This window comes from Melospiza georgiana, chromosome 1 (genome assembly GCF_028018845.1).
Source record: "Melospiza georgiana isolate bMelGeo1 chromosome 1, bMelGeo1.pri, whole genome shotgun sequence".
Lineage (NCBI taxonomy): Eukaryota > Metazoa > Chordata > Aves > Passeriformes > Passerellidae > Melospiza > Melospiza georgiana.
The window spans coordinates 131,793,914-131,812,007 of NC_080430.1; the positions used below are offsets into that span (position 1 = coordinate 131,793,914).

At 34.9% G+C, this 18,094-nt stretch overlaps 1 protein-coding gene across 4 annotated transcripts in view; it reads right to left on the reverse strand.

Moving 5' to 3' along the window:
- VPS13B (vacuolar protein sorting 13 homolog B) overlaps positions 1-18,094 on the reverse strand; it is a 430,338-nt gene that overhangs the window by 326,462 nt on the left and 85,782 nt on the right. For all 4 annotated transcript variants that reach the window (XM_058033971.1, XM_058033980.1, XM_058033988.1 and 1 more), the window contains exon 17: positions 12,492-12,676. In XM_058033971.1, coding sequence (XP_057889954.1) covers positions 12,492-12,676 — 185 coding nt within the window. The remainder of the gene's footprint in view (positions 1-12,491; positions 12,677-18,094) is intronic.

Below are 18,094 nucleotides of genomic sequence, written 5' to 3' on the forward strand. Positions count from 1 at the left end.
TAAAGTTTATGCTCAGTCTAAAATGAGTAGACATAATATCTATGGATTCCTAATGTTTCTGAAGTGATCTAGTTTGTTGGCACAAACAGTTTATTTTTAGATACAATTTCATAAGACCGTGCCCAGAATAGTGCAGTTCACCCCTCTGAACTGTATGTTATCTTTGTAACACAATTCCACAGCATTTGAAAAGCTCTTGAATACACACAGAAACTACGTTCTTTAAAAGCCAAGAGTGACTCTAAAAGAATCTGCAAAAAGATTAAATGTAACAGATATCTAACAGGTGTTTTACACTGTATACAATACAAAGTCAGATTTGTTTACTAACCGAGCATAGCAAGCACAGTCATAACTACTTACAACAGCAATATTCATTGTCAAGCACTTATAAAAAACTGCATTTAAATCCTGGGAAGCATGGGCAACAGTATGACTAGTTTAGAAAATAAACACATCAAAAAATAAATCACTCTCCCACTTCCCATTTCCTTTGTTTGTAACAGACCATACCAGAAGAAACTGCTTGACTTCTGCACATATTCGATGCAAGGGAAGTATCCTTCTGGAAGGCAAGGCTGCCACTACTCTCCATTCTACAGTGTAAAAATGGACTCACATCTGATCACAAATGAAAACAGACTCTTTGATATCCAAAGTCCCTCTGACAAAACCCCTATTTCCTTCAAACTCTAGTCATCCTTTGAAAGTGCAGAAGTTTGAAATTTTCCCTTTTATCAAGTAAACAATTAAACCAAGTTCTTATTTCACTTATTTTGCTGAACTCACTGTAGATGGGTGACTAATTTATACCTCACAAATCTGAAGATATTGAAAAGAGTAATTCTGCATCTCAATGAGATGAGTAATCCTCATCTCAATTGAGGTCTGAGTTTCTGAGATGACAGAGTCATTCAAGGAAAGGAACAGAATTTTGTGTAGTCCATCGAAAGCCAAAATATCAGAAAACACCAAATAAGAAAGCTGAATGGACCCATCTATCAAACAACAGGCACAACCTCATCTGGAGAATGTATTTTTTGCTATCCAAACTGAAACCAAAAGACATCAGATAACTTCCAAGTACAAGCCACTGAGTTGACACTAAATCACCTGATACTGAGACAGCAAAACATGGATCTTTCCTAAAAGATTTTCTCTGAAAAGATAGCAAAAAGGTAAGGAAAATATTCTGGATGATAGATGAACATTGAAATCTTATGGACTGCTTGACTTTCTAAAATAGTTAGGAAAGCTATCAGTCAGTTTGAAAACTCTTCTTGGCTTGTAGTAAAGCAAGTGATTAATTTTTTAGTATTTTTAATCATTATTGTTTTTAAAACTTTCTCCAGTAATCCAAGCACTAAAATACCTGGTATTAAGCTATATTGCAAACCTGAGTGTACATATAGGAGAATGAAAAATAGTAACTGATGCAAGAATAAAGCAGCTGACATAGCAGAAGAGCTATATCCAGCTGTGGTATATCACACAAGCCTGGTAAAACCAAGCAATCACATGAAGGGAACTCCAAATCTCACCAGAGTTGCAAAGATGGCTGGATTCTGTCATGTTGGAATTCTTGCCTTTTGCTCTAAATCATCCAGTATTCACTTAGCTCGGGAAACTGAAACACTCTACAATATAATTCCACTATTGGGACAATTCATTTGAAGAAGTAAATGGAGCTTCTCAAAAAGATTACATCCCTTAGAGCAATTAAGCTTTTCTTCTTCCAACAGCAGGTTGAGAAAAAAAAGGCCATGTCTTCAAATTGGAAAACTTGAATAATTACTGGAATAGTAATAGAAACATCCTTTCCAGAAGTCAAGATGTAAAACATTTCTATAACACTACCCAAGACTCGAATTTCTTTTTAATTTCTGCATCTTCTAGTCACTCCCCTGCCCTGCAGTAATTGATGGGGGAAGGGGAAAACACTTACCATAAACCTCAGTTTGGAGAAAGCATCTTTAATGAGAAAAACATTTGAAACTACCATGCATGAGACAATTCTACCTATCCATACCTAACTGTTCAGGTCCCCTGTTGTGTATTAAAGAAGAAAAAAGAGGCAAATCAGGAGAATGCATAAAGACTGGAACCATGAAGTTCAATAAAGGGTTGACTATCACAGAATTTGACAAAAAATACAGTTAAAATAGGAAAAAAGCATGAGCAAGATGCAGTAACAAAGCCACAGCATCAAAATGGGAGAAATCAGCATAAGACAGTGTAATACCTGATTTATTCAGCATGCTACACTCAAAAAAATAAAAAGGCAAAACACATTTGGTTTGCACTTGATATAGTCATAAAAAAAAAGAAACTAAGCTCACTTTGCTTATTTAGATGATTTCCAACTCAAACAAAGGTGTTTCTGGAAATAGTTCTTGTTACTTCCCTTGAATAGCCAGCAGGCCTGTTACAAAGTATGTTTCGGAGAGTGTTAACCAGGTATAAGAGCTCTTATTTCACATAAGATAAAGATCCCAGAACCCAGGAGCTGTGGTTATACAGAGACCTCTGACATCCCCTTAGAATCCAGTATTTTGATTAGTGATTCACATAGTGTGATACACACCTTTATAACACTACACAGTAAGGAATATTTGCCTACAGCAAGTATTCAAAGCAAAATCAACGCAGCTACATCTGCTTGCGCCATTTTTAATTTTCTTATTATGCTTCACACAAACAGAAGGGACACTCACAGGACACCATTGAATAACACTGTAACAGAACACATCCCTTTCTATATTAGCACCTTAATTCCTTCAATATAGCAAAATCCAATACAGTGAAGTGTTAATTTAAGAGTTTTCTTGCTTACTATAGCTTACTGAGAACCTAATGTTTCACTGGCTTTGTCTCCCTTATCATTACTACCTTTTTATGTTACTGTGTACTTCTACTTTTGGTAGAATATTCCTCCAAAAGAACTGCCTGCCTTTAGAGACATAACACTAAGTGAAAAATTAATGGGCAAAAGAGCTCCTATAATTGAAGCTCAGTATTTTCCAATAAAAATACACTTTCTGTCCTTACCATTACCATGTTACATGTAACTTGCACTCATTATATTCTTGACTATGAGGCAGACTAGACACGTAGGAAAAACATTATTCTTGACTGCAAGAAATACCATAATTACTCCTCATACAGTCTGCATTGTTAACAGCTTAACAGCTCTCCCACATGATATGTTCCTGGAGAAGAAGGTATTTTTCTTGAATATCCATGCAATTAAAAAATGGGATTTTGATCTATAATCACTAGGCTTAAAATAATTACAAGGTGTATATGTTTCTTTAAAGCCTGATTTAATATAATATGAAATCACATGGGACATCAGACTAAAAATTGCTATTGCAGTACATAATAATCTGGTATCTCTATGGCAAGAATACCATTGGTATTTATCATCTTACCTTGCCACAAGAATCAAAATACTCTCACAAATGGAAAGTTGTTTTCCATACCATTCACTACAGTTTATTCCATAAAAGTAACTTTAGTGGATACTAGTATTTTTTAACTCTTAGTATTGTAGACACTAATAAGTTTTAAGCAGCAGTCCAATACTTGGGATCTGTCCCATTACTTAAACTCAGTACAACTGTTATTTGATCAACACTATATGTATTACATAAACTCACTACTCAAGGTCAGCAGTCAATATTACATATTTGCAAACAGAAAACATGCTTCTACCATATTTAATAGTTGCTTATTGTTAAATCTATCTACTTTTGATTATGCCTTGGGGTTTTTTTCCTAAAAACTACTACTACAATAAACACATTTTTACTACAATAAGTTCCTCACAGAAATATTTCAATTTTATCTTTACTATTTTCTCATTTCATTCACATTCCATAATAATCTTCTCCATTTAAAAATGTCTTGATATTTCTTGCCTCATGAAGATAAAAACCCCTAATTAGTCTGTTCCTTTCCAAACTGAAATGTCTCATTCTGAATAAAAAGAGGGAAAATATGTGCTATGAGGCATTCCAAATTCTTTTAAAGTGATTCAAGTTGTTTCAATAAATAAAAAGAAGTAAGTAAACATAATAAAAAAAAGTCCAATGATACCATAAACAGAAAACATTATCCCACAATGACCATAAACTACAATAATTTCTTTGTGCTGTAACACCTGTTTGCATTTTCATTTCATCTCAGAATATCTCATGACACAAACTAAGTAACCTACAAAATAAGATTGTTTAATTGGAAGGGCAAAAGAAGAGCTAGTGACTTTGGGAATTTCCACAATGTCAAACCAGCGGAGAGTGATATTCTAAGCTGGAATTAATTCATGTCATACACCAGTATATTTACTAATCAGAAAGTAGCATGATTTATTTTGTATGTACTGATGCATTGACACTCAGGTTAAATCTAGTTGGCATGAGAATTTGAACAGGAAAAAGATTTCAGAGTCACCATCAGACAGTGTTAAGACTAGTCAAGATTTCTAAGTTGTAGTTTTGTTTTAATGTTTAATAAGGTCAAAAACAGCAACAACACACTTGACATACTAGCAGCCTCCCTGTATGTGTGAGAAAGCTGTGATGAAGGTTCTAAACAGAGGTGAAGAGCAGTAGGATGAAAGACTATTGTCATACACTGAAATATGAATGGTTCTGCCTAGAATGGTGGAAAAGCTATCTCACCATGAGAACAGTCAAGCAGTGGCAAAGGCTGCACAGAAAGGTAGGGGATTCTTACCCTTGGAGATTTTCAAGGTCTTACTGGGTATAGCCCTAAAGAACTTGGTCTGATCCCGTAATTGACTCTCTGATTCTAACACAAGACTGAACGGCAGAGACTTCCTGTAGACCCTTCAAACTTGATTTTTCTGACAACCCTATTATTTTTTGCCAGCTACAAAGAATTAGCTTTCTTCTGCTCTTCTGAAAAGCAGTGTTCAGGAAATGGCAGTGACTGGCATCAATACTTCTACTGCAACACCTCTGCACGAACCTTTTTCTTAAAAAACACAGATGTCAAGAAAACACTATGCCCGCCTCATTCATGGTTTATTTTTACATCAGCAACCACTGATGGTTTCCAGGTTCACTCTATATTTGACAGGTTCTCTGGGCCTTTGCACACAGGGAAAAAAAACCACCCTTCTGTTATCTCTGAAGTTTTCTTTTGTGTGTGCTCTGAATGCTTCTCAGAAAATTCCCAGTTTCTATTATTCAGCAGATTCAAGATTTATGTTCTTCCTAGTCTTCCTGCTGTAACAATGAATTTCAGTAATTTAGGCTCAACATGCTTTATTGGTTTTAGAAGCCAACATCTCAATCTCCCTCTAGTTTTTCACCTGATGTAGTACCTGGCAGCTAGAACAAGGCAAAAAGGCAGCCTACCTCTCTGCTATCCAAGCACAAGAACAAGCAATAACATCAAACTAGCAGCTGAACAAACAAAACAGGTGCTCTCAGTCACATTGTTATTTGTGCAAATAAACTACTGACTCTGGAGTAAGGGCAATATTTATAGCTCTAAGCTTAGGTGCCTAGGTTTTTGGTAGCACACCAAGAGTTTGCTGGTTTTTTCCTAGCATACTCAAGAGTTTGTTAATTTCAACATAGACACTGAACTGAGCTCTCCTGCAATTCTGAAACAATTCAGCTTAAGAAATTTGTACACATTTATGCACAGCTATGGATTTCATGTGTGCATGTATTCCCTTCACAGCCCACTCATTTATTTATCTTTTTTCTCCTTCACTGTTCTGTTGACAGTATGTATATATTAATTTTCAACACAAAAGACTTTTTAAATGTCTCATGTGGATTTTGAAGTACATTAGATTCTTTAGCACAACATTACATATTAAATTTAAACTCACATGAATGCCTTAAGTATGCCTACCACCATTCTTTCATCAGAATACTGTATGTTTCAATTTCAAAGCTTATTAGTATATATTAATTAGACCAGGAAAAAAAAAGGCAATCGTAATTACTGGTTTCAATGCCTCATTTCAGGTCACAACAGAGCCACTGCTTCTGGCAGAGGATTTCTTCAGATACTCAGGAAGATAAATCTTACTGATTATGTACTGGAGTAATAAAATGTCCCACCTACCTCCTTTCAGTGCAAGTCAGTTCATGACTTAAGAATATCACTGAAAATGTTTACTACAAGAGGAAATAACATCTTATACACAACTATATTAAGCTTAAAAAAATTAAGCTAAAGAAGAAATCTTAGGTTCTTAGGTTGCTTATCCGTGCTGGTTTTCCATCTGAAAATAGACTTGATAATCTACCAGAGTTTCACAGAAACGCACAACATATAAAAATAATACTATTTATACACTGCATTCTCGTCCTACATGAAGGATGAGGACACATGTGGGTAATCATCCACACTGTTTATACTGTGCAAGTTTCGTATAGATGTGTCCTGCCACTCCCAAGCAATTACACTTCTTACACTTCTATTTTAGACAGAAATTTCAATTCATACTCCTCCAAATGAATGCAACATTGTCCATGTTATATAGAACAGAGATTAAAAGCCCGTATGTTGCAAGGAAGTTAAAGCTGAACAACCTGTATTATCTCTAAAACTCTGAAATGTTGGTCTTTGGCTGGCTTTTGTGTTTTGGAGTTTGGTGGCAAGGGAGCAGGCAAGAGGAAAAAAGTAGTTTTAAAAACAGGGGTATTAGAGAGGCAAGTCACTTATTTTAGTCTTTTTCCTAAGTGGTTAAAAGAACTATGCAGCAGCTCCACAACCCTTTTTTATATGTACACCTGGGAAGAATACTGAATCCTGTTACTTTCCTCACTGTTACCCTGATGTGGTTTAGGCCAGATGTTTAAATGTTACAGCATGTACATTTTCTTTTCTTCTTCCAAGGCAAAAGCAAAATAAGAGGAATATTTGACTTCACTCCACAAGAGACCTATTTAATAGTTTGGCGGTTATGTAAGTAAAGGTAGCTTGGCTAAGTCAATGTTGACGACATACAGAACGACATGATCCTAATGAGTTGGAAAATATTGGCTCTCATGAGATTCAACCAGATGCTACTGCGCTGAGAAAGCTACTGTATTATTGAATTTCATTTTTATGAGGTAAAATTTATTATTCAACCATTAAGGTATCCCACATGAAATCTTGCATAAAATAGTTTTACAGTTACTTTCTGGAAAATAGATTTTATTTTAACTTTAAGACATCATTTACATGAGGGATTCAATGCCTATTTGATCACCTTCAGTAGAGAAACATAAGGTCTGCAAGCAATTTTCCCAAAAATACCAGATTAATGGAACCGAACTGTCAACAAAATAATGAACTACCTGAACAGGACAAGGAAAAAGTGGTAGCAAGTTCCAGTTTTCCAGAGTAAACTAAAGCCATGTGTGACTGTGTATGTATTTTCTTGGCAAGCTGAAATGGTTAGAAACAGAGTGTTTCAGGTACTTACTAACAAATAATGGAAAAAATATAGAGTACAATTACTCTATAGGATTAATCATGCTCAACCTTTGAAAGATCTTAACTAATGCTGTTTTCCTAATATTTTGGTATCTTGCACACTTTTATTTTTTAAACTGTATATTGATAATTGCAATAATATTAACATCTATACATGGCATAAGGTAGAAAACATTATGTATTTCAAATGCGTATTTGTTTCCACATTTATAGTGACTGAAATGCAGAATCAGGATGTTTCACAAGCATAAGAACTCACACTATTTAACTGACATGTAACATGCTGCTGTGCTTGTATACCAAAAGGATTATAAAGTTAAACCAAAACAAAAATTTCCAAAGAGTTTCATGTGGATTGAAGACTGCTTTTGTGCTTTTTTTATTTTAGATGTAATGCATTAAAAAGTTAGTAATGCTTTTTCTTGACCCATGAAAAAGAGCAAAAAGCTGTTTGCAGCTGTTTAAGTTTCTGTTTGTTATGCTGCATTTTATCACTAGTATTCCCATCTATTTTAAGTTTTCTACACTTTTTGTTCCTGCATAACTGTTTCAGGCAGTATGTATCAATCGTGTACTTAAATGATAATACTTACTCATTCAAGCAGTAAGTTTGACTGTTTATATTATCTCTCTTTTTTAATCTATCTTGACTTCTAAAAATCTTAAAAAGAACTTTTCCCAACTAGACACTTAAATTCATGGGTTACCAAAGGTGTAAATGCAATGAAGGGAGTTGAATGCTTGCACAAGTTTCATTAAATTCCATATAATTTATCATTCATTTATAATTTAAAATTACTCTTAGCAGAATTAAATCATCTCAAGCTAAGAGAGACACAATATTAAACATGTTTATAAAAAATGTCCAGAGCAAAAATCATACATCTTTCCTGACATATTTATTTTATCTGTCCTTCACAAGTGCTACGCTCAGTCAAGCACAGTACTGTATGCATCTTTTACTGGAAGTTTTAAGATAAGAGACCTTCCTAATATGTATGACAAATATGAATTTTAAGTAGTACAGGCACCTCATTTTTAAATTTTGTCAGATACCAAACACACACCACTTGCTTTTGAGACTTCAGATTTTTTATTTTTTTTTTTCAGACAGCTTGCCTTTGGGCAAGTTAATTAAAAAACAAACTCTCAGGTGATCTAATGAAGACAACAATCTAATATCAAACTAGGGAATATTTGAGTAAAGTGTCTTTCTCCTAGTAGGAAAAGGTTTCTGAAGAACAAGGAGAGGAAAGTAGATGGGGGACAAAAGAGCGCTAATCTTCAAGCAATCTTCCCTTTCTGGTATTCCAGTAATCTATTACAAAAAAGAATTTGCAGAACACAGAGCTCAGAGAGGTCATTTTGAATCCCTAGACCTACTTCAGCCTCAATAACCTTTGAAAGAAGTTTTGGAGCAGGATAAAATTTCTGCACCAGGTGAAAATTTAGGACAGAACTCCAGATACTAGCAATAAACTCTGTTCAGATGTTTGTGGAAACACACAGTGCAGCGCTCACTTTTTAAACCAGATCCATAGAAGGTCTTTCAGCCATTACCTAACAAACAGATTCCCAAAGGGGCCTTTGTACCTTGTGAGTCTCTCCACAGCAGGTGAAAGGGCCAATAGTCATGGATTCCTCCCAAAGGTTCCCCCCTCTCCTGCAACTCATGCATTTGTACTTGTCTTCCTTTTGGTTTTCTTAACTTCTACTGCTTTTCTACTTTAACTCTTTCTACCTGCTTCTTGCTTTATATTCCTCTGCTGCTCTCTTCCCTTTTTATTAGGTGATCCTGTTTCTCCTGTTTTTCTTCCTTTACATTTTTTATTTATATTTTCCCCTATATTATCTGTCTCTCTCCTATGGAATATCTTAGCCCATATTTAAAGCCCATGTTAAAAGTTTCAGTGATCAAACTGGAAGAGATGGCTGTGTTGGAAAAAACACATAACTAAAAGCTGTAGCACAATGACTGCTGAAAAAGATCTTGGCTGAGAGGTTACAAAGGGTTGGGGTACCACTTTTGAGTTCAAGTAATACTGAACTGATGTATTAAGGAAGCCAAACACTCTCAACAGCATCCGGCACAAAGCCCCAACAAAGACAATGAGCTCAGCAACAACTGTTTCTGTCCAATAATACCCTTCAACCACACACAAAAAGTGGCAATGCAGACATAAGCAGTTGACAAAGTTGTAGGCTTGGTAAACAAATGGCAAACACATTTGAGACTAGCTATGTATGAGGAGCTACCCAGAGGAGAAAACTTTCAAGTCACAGTATATCAGTGAAACAGATTGCTAGAACAGATCGGGGTGGGTAGCTAATGACTAGACCATTTCCATAGGAGGACACATTTCATTCACAAATTACAAAACAAGCATGATGTTACACTGAGTATCAAGAATGTATAAAATCCTGTGAACTGCCTATAGCAGTCAGATTTGCTGGAAACCTCAGGATAATAGCAGACCATTACAAATAGAAGACGAAATATATAAGCCTTTCTTTATTTTCAGAATAATGTCACGTTTGGGAAGGCTTTTTTATTTACTTTTAACAGGAAAAAAATCAGCAGACATAGCTGTTTGTCCCGCTATATTTCTAACTAGTTAGAAAGATGGCTTTTAGAAGTTTGAAAATGTAAACATAGAAGAAAATTTGGGCTGCTGTATTAATGAAACACATAGTTTATAATTCCTTGAAACAGCAGAATGTAATCAAATAATTTCAAGAAAAGGATTCCCTGAAAAGTAGAATAAAGTGAAGGTAAGGGAATCTTTGAGTATATTGTTGCTTTTTCCTGCAAGAACACTACAATTTAATATAAATATAGTCAGAAAAAGAAAAGGAAGGACAGTAAAGAGCAATTTAAAAACAAGTGTTTATACTTTCATTACTTGTAGAAAATTAATCAAAGAAATATTAATCCACAACACCATGGACACGGAAACCTATTTTCTTAAAGTATTACTTCTGTGCATAGCCAAAACCAAGCTGTGCTCATATGGAAAACACAATACCATGGGAAAAAGGCAATCTTTTTCTTGAGAGTTTAGGTTACACAAGAAAAGCTCATCTGTTCACCCACAAAGATTGTCAAACACACAATGGCAGGAGGGGCAGCCCAAAGACCTTGCCAGGCTACTGCCAGCCCCAAGACATGAGCCCTGTAAGGCCACTCTGTACCAGCCTAAAAGAGCACTGGGGCATGCAGCAGCAGGCAGGAACTCAACACAAGGACTCCCAAGTAAAACATTCAGCAGCTTTTGTTTTATGTTGGAGAAACTAAACGGAATGTAAGTAAAAGTGTTTAACAGATGTGCCTTGTTTACTGACAAGTTCCTTACTGACTGCATTATGCTCATAGTTACTTCATTTAAAAAAAAAAAAGAAGAAAAATTACAAAAGAAAACTTGAAATTTCAACTTCCTTGTGAAAATACAATCAAGTATTTTTAGAGGCTTATACACATACATGTTACTGTTAAAATATGTGGAAGCTGACCCTAATTACAAGGATGACTTTCAGGAAGGCATGATATTAAATTGAATACAACAGTATTCAAATGAACACAGGAGGATTACAGAATCAACCAAGCCAAAAATTCAGACAAAAGGATTGACAGCAATCATTTCATAGCCTTGAACAAAAAGCTGGCTTCAGTCTAGTTAATGCCAAACACAACTACAGAAGTGTAAAATTTACCAGGTGAAGCGTTAAGCCATGAACAAGAGAAGATCAAAATAACTGCATTATATTGTTCATTTACTTTATTTGAAGTACTTAAAATGTGTGCTCCAGATTTCTATTCTGCAGAGATACTGTTAGCAGAGTTGTTTCACAGTTCATTGCACTGATGGACTGAAACATGTTAAATAATAGAACAGGTTAGTTTGAAACTCTGCAAACCCTAAGAGCATCTGAAGTGATCAAACAACTGTATTTTCAGATTGCTCTGTGGTGTGGACTATAAACCTGCTACCTTTACGAGTATCAGGACTTGAAAATAAAATGACACAATCTCATTCTTAGGTGACCCACACAGATTGAAGAAATGAAGACAAAAGTGACTTTCATGAAAGAAGAAAAACCTAATCACTTTAAACACTTATTCCAAGGGTTGCAAAAAAATACAACAGTTCTTTTGTAACATTAGATCAACACAGATTTAACTTCAATAAACAGAAGGAGTGAAAAAGAAAAACGGAAAGAAATGCAGAGCTGAAAGATTTCCAGTGGTCTAATCCACCACTCTGCTTCAAATAATGATTTTCTGCACCTAAATCATTCTCAGAATACATTCTCAGAGAGTGGCAATGCTGGATACTCCAAAATATCTGTTATTCTTGTTATGGGTTTATTTACAACAAATAAACAATAACAGCTCTAAATTATTCTAGCCTGCATAGAAATTTTTAAAAAATCATTTTCCAGATTACTTGAAAACTCTGGCTTCCTCTGTACACTGGTCAAAATCCTTTATTTATTCCCAAAAATCCATGGGTGTTTTACAAAAGGATGACAGATAACGATTTTCATTATGCATGTAATCATCACCAGCACTTGCATATCTTCAGCAATTTCACAACAGTTAAGTAATATTTATTTATGAAATAATGAGAAACATCTGCAGCCCTTCTAAAGAATTCAATGTATGCCATTGATTAATAAAGCCCTTAATAACCCAGTTTCACCTCTGAATGATCCTAAAGTAACAACATTGTACCATATACGGTTGTAAAAGTGGATGTTTCAGATGAGGGAAGCATGGAAAAATTATCCTGTATGGGAAAATGAAAAGCATCCAGAAATTGGTGCCAAGGAGTGAAGCTGGGTGGCTTAGCTTACATCCTGGATTTTAAATATAAGCTATAAATACCCATATACACACACACAAAAAATTCTGTCTGTTACCTACTATAAGTAAAAAGCTGGATTTAAAGGATATAGCTATATGGACACTCACTAGCAGTGCTCTGTACCACAAAAAAGAACCAAAACCAACACATATTTACCTGAAGTTTGGAAAACCTCATTCAGTAAAGCTTCATTTACCACCACTGAACTGACATTTCCAACAGGATGACACCAGCTCTGATAAATAGTTTGAAGCAGAAGGGTTTGAGCTCTAGTTGCTTGGACTGTCAAATTAGGGAGCTCAAAAATGCATTCTGTTAGTGGGACATGAGCTCGCTTGGTCCTGTTTAAAATAAAAGAAAAACAGAAAATCATTACTCTGGCACATAAAAAATAACCACTTTAAAACTTAGTCACAGAATATTAGTGTACAAGTAGTTAGTTTGTAAGGTTGGAACTGTGTGCTTATTGGATTTCTTAGATTAGACCTGATTCTACTTACTCGAAATGAAACCTAAATAGGAATTATTACATGATTTAACTTCATATCTCCCTCCAGAATGTGACAGAAAAAAATCATATATTTTTATCTAATTATCCCTTGACTTGAAAATATTAAATAAAATCAATTCCATGTGCTCCCATCAAAATAAGAGCTACTCAAAATTATGCAGATACTAAAACAACCTGTTCAAAAGTTGAATGTTCGAGATTTTTTTATTTACAAAGCTTACAGTGCATCACTAAATGACATATGGCTAGAGACACCAAAAACATATAGACAATATTCATACATCAAAATACAAACAAGCCCACATTCTGTATTTTGCTAACAGAGCTCATTAAGTGATTCTACAATTTTTTTTCAATGCCTTATCTTTTAATTGGGGAGGAGCAACAGGAGGAGACAGGCATTCAACAGGGCAAAGTAAAGGACATTTGTTTGGGAAATAAATTCCTCTGGGGCAATATAATCCACCATCAACAAGAATGCTTTACATAAACTATAGCTAAGTCAGTAATTTATTTTTTCTTCCTAATTTACACACTATTACCTGAAATCAAGCAACAAGACTGATTTGCTACATTCAATAAAAACTATCAATGTTCTTTAGCTCTCTCAGTTTGAAGCCTTTTCCTGTATCATGTTTTTAACATTATCATTCCTGCCCTAATCACCTCCCACTCCACCACTGAAATGTACTTTTTCTGCTATTTAGCATTATTTTCTCTAATGTCCTACATGGAGGGTTGGAACTAGATGATCTTTAACGTTGCACCAAATCTTAACCATTCTATGATTCCATGAAATTTAAATACTGATCCACATACTAGCTCATTCTCATTCTGGAGCATCTCCTCTATTAGAAATTTTAGGGACATGTTTAAAGCCCCTTAAAAATAAATAGTTTGAAAATGTAAACATAGAAGAAAATTTGGGCTGTTTCACTGAGAATCAGAGCCTCAAATGAGGCAAAGCTGCTGAAACTGCACACAAAATCCATTGGCCCTGAAGAAAAGCACGCTTTACTAAAATGCCCAGGGACTGAAAATGTAAAGACATGCAGACATTCAATGACTCTCCAGATCAGCAAAATCAAAATCTTCCAAGGAACTCTCAGAAGCAGCCATAATACACCACATCTATCTAGGCCCAAAAGTAGAGAGCAGGAGGCTCCATGAATTAAGAAACAGGCCATTTATGATGTCAAATTCTAAAACCTTCAGCAGCATGAAATGACACAAAGTTCTGGTAATAAGGAGTAGACTTCTTGAATATTCTGCATCTGATTGTGAGAGTGGGCCTTCACCAAGACAACTGTGAAGAGAAAAATATCATATCACTTCTCAGACCAGGATAATTATGCTCTAGATGAAGAAGTGAAATAAAATATTCTGCTGCTAATACTTTTGGCCCATAAGTTGCAGATGTGACTTATGAAGCATGGTTTGGAAATAAGCATTCTGAACATCTGAAGACATCTCTCAACCACTGTTTTTACATGGTGGTACAGCTAAATATAATGTCATCTATTTCAATTTAGACTTGGCCATAAAAGCATTCACCTCAAGTCCTAAACAGAGCTCCTTCCTTTAATTCCTTGTCAATACCAGCAAACAGCTGGTAAGTGAAAATCATCTTCTCTGGACCAAGAGGAATTAAGCTCAGTGTTAGATACCTACAGTAAAAACAAATATCCTCAACTAACACTGTAGTCTAGAACCTTTTAAGGTAAATTGAAATACATCAGCACTTGTAGACACAGCAGACGGATATCCATTCATTCAAGACCTGAGGATTACAAATGTAATGTCTCTGCAGGTCACTGTTTCTGCCCACTGCTTATAAAGGGACAGTGTAACACTTCTCAGCTGGGGATGTCTGCATCACAGATCAAAGTGTCACATAAAGCCCATCCACAATAGCCATTGCTCCTCACTATTTTATTATTAAAATAAAAATTGATTCTTATGAAAGAAGATACTCATGAAAGATTTTTCAGAAATTGATGTAAATACAGATGAAGGACAAAGAACAAACAAAAACAGATGTTATAACCTTCTGCAATAGTAATCAGTATTGTTTAGAATGAGGTTTTCCAACCTCATAAAGCTTGGAACCAGGATTACCTGTCTCAAAAATGCTGAGAATGGGGAGGAAACCAGAAACAAGACTGCCTCTGATTTGCAACTCATTTGAAGCTAATGACACAATTATGCTGCCAGCTTCAAATGCCATCTGCAGAAAAAACCACAAATGAAGGAAAAACATTTCATGTTTATATGGAAGAACTCAGCCTTGTGTTTGATAGTAGAAATTTCTTTCATATGAACACACACCACGCTCCACAACCCCCCCTTCAAAAAGAGCAGTCTCCTGTTTGAATAAACCCATCCACCTTTGAAGTCTGAATTCACCTATAGGTACAGCCTTTGGTGCTAGAAAAATCAAAACTCATTAGAGGCCTTTGAAGAACACAACTTGTATTAAGCCTTGTTTGGCTGGTCTTTTTTTTTTTTTTGGATTTTGTTTGTTTTAATAGGAGTCACAAACACCAAACAGCAAGCTAGAACAAAGAAGTTATGTATGACCTGTTAGGGGGAACTCTGCATCTCCCACTGCCTCATCTGCTGACAGCCAAGTACACAGCTTTCTGGAGTACATGACCAGACCCCATTCCAGGCTCACTTCTATCAACTGCAGCACAGCAGGTCACCAAAAGGGTAAGAAATCTCTGTACAAAACTCCTGAAGCTCTTTCTCTTTCAGTTTGAAGTTTAAACACACCGCAAACCTTTCCTGAAAATGCTGTTCTTATAACAAGTACACAGCGTAGAAAATAACGTATCCAAACACATTTGAATTTAGCTGGTGTAAAAAAATCCATTTAAAAAAAGCATTTTTCTTAACATCAGAAAACTACCTAGTCTGAAAATTAGAACTACTTTAAGGAGAGATGAAACAAAACCTGAAAATAATACTAGTATTAAGTCAAGCACATAAAGAAAGATGCTGCCTGGTTTAAAAAACCAAAACAAGACAAAAAAAACACCAGTAAAGAAAAACACTTGGACTCAGACACCCAAAAGGAATAAAGAGCCTGGAACATATTCTGATCATTACTACCACACAAATGCACAAGAGGACACATGATCACTGCCTTGTGGATACAATTACATAAAACACGTGTCCCATTCCAGCTCCTCAGATACACAAGGAAATGCTCTGTGCAAATGCACACACATATGACTGTAGCCACCCAAAGAAAAGCTCTGGGTACCATGAAAAGCACAGGTGGAGACTACAATTCTGAAATCTTTTCTGATGTTCATCCCAAGTTAGAGTTTGAACTTGTTTTCCAAAAATTTCCTAGAGTTCAAATCCAAGCTCAGTAATTTATCAATTCAAGCAAAATAGGTGTGCATGAGTAAAGGAGTATAAAAGGCAAAAAAATGAAAAAGAAAATCCATTCCTGTGAAACAAAATGGTATACACAATAATTAATTTATTTTGAAATTTCATATTATATAGACAGCATAACCAATTTCTTTTACACAACTGAAGTTGGAAAACCAGCTATGCATTTCAGGAAAGCTTTAGCTTGCATTACCCAGAAAGAAATGTAATGCATAGTGACATCAGATTGTTTCCTGGTATTCCTATTTTTCTTAGTTCATGTGGTATAATCCTTTATTATTTATCTCAGTATGGAAGTGCACTGTTACATTTCTCTTTTCTGGTATTTTTTCCTTTTGTAATCCTTTTACACAACATTTTCTCTATTTTCCTCCTTATTTCTGAATACTATTTTGCAGGATTACAACTACGTATTTCAGAACAAAGTGTTTAAATATTTCAAAAGATGCATTTCCTAATGTAAAATTGGGAAGGAACCAAGAAGATAGAAAACATTTTTCAGCAAACTTCAGAACGAACATGACTTGACAATAAGTCCATCTAAACACATTTTTATTAACAAATTAATGTATTTCAGAGGGAATCTGAAGAGCTGGGCAAATCACAGCATATAATATAGCAATGCAAAAGATTTTGCTTTAAAAGTCTGACTATTCAGCTAATACATACTACAGCTACTGTACTAACCTATGCTACATTCAAAACTTAAAAGTTTTATATAAAATTGTCCCTTAGGAGTAGTAACAGCATATGAATTTTTTTTTAACAATATGCGAATTCTACACTTACTGTACTTTAACAATCCCATAGGAATAAAGTCTTCTGGTCCTTTTCAGATATATTTGGAGGAATGGGAAGTTGAAAACAAATCCTTTTTTATAGAAAAAAAATATCAAGGCGGAGGAAGCATTTTACCATATGTGCAGCAAATGTTCCTTAAAGGAAATTTTTACTAGACCCGGCTAGTGATGAAAGTACAATTATAATTCAGGATTTATTATAATAGTTCTGAAACACAAATAATGCATTTTAAAGATCTTAAAATGTAAGTTTGCCACCAACCTGCACCTGTTAATATGGAAAATACATCATTAATAAGGTATTGAGCTATATTTAACCAAGTTTTATGACCCAAGAGATATATTCAAGTAATAAGTGAAAATACAAGTACAAATATTTTTTTCAGTAAACCAAATCAGATCTATGGTTCTATACTGTATCATTAAATTTGCATTAAGCAACTTCATATCAAAACTCTTCACCTTATTAAAAAAGTTGTAGCACATAGTTTGGGTCTAAAAACACTACTTAAACTGCATTTTGGAACTGCAATAACAATAGGAATAATTATTTCTCGAGTCTTTACACTCAAGAGTTAAGATGCAGTTCTGAACATATGTTCATTTAACTGAACAGGTTAAAAAACTACCAATTCAAACACTCTTCTCTAGGGGAAAATAAATCCTAACTAGCAGGATAGGCTACTCATTAAAGCTGAACTTGGACAAGTTCCAGAATAAATTTAAAGAAATATGAACAAGCAAGTCTTGCTGTGTAGTGGCATGGAGTGAAAATGAATCTGTCCTAATTAAATGATTTTTAAATACTCTTTGGTTGTAGCTAGTTTGCTGACAAACTGTAATACAGACTTGCTGATATATTTTAATAAATCTGGCGTACCATTAAAGAAAATAGTTTTCTTTGCTATTTTTGAGCAAAAACATGAATTGGTCCTTATTATACAGCATGCATAGGCATGAATGTAACCAATCCATGTAAGTTCACAGGCCCGTTATGAAATATTTTCAGTTTGTAGACTTTAGCAACAGCAACTCATTCTTGT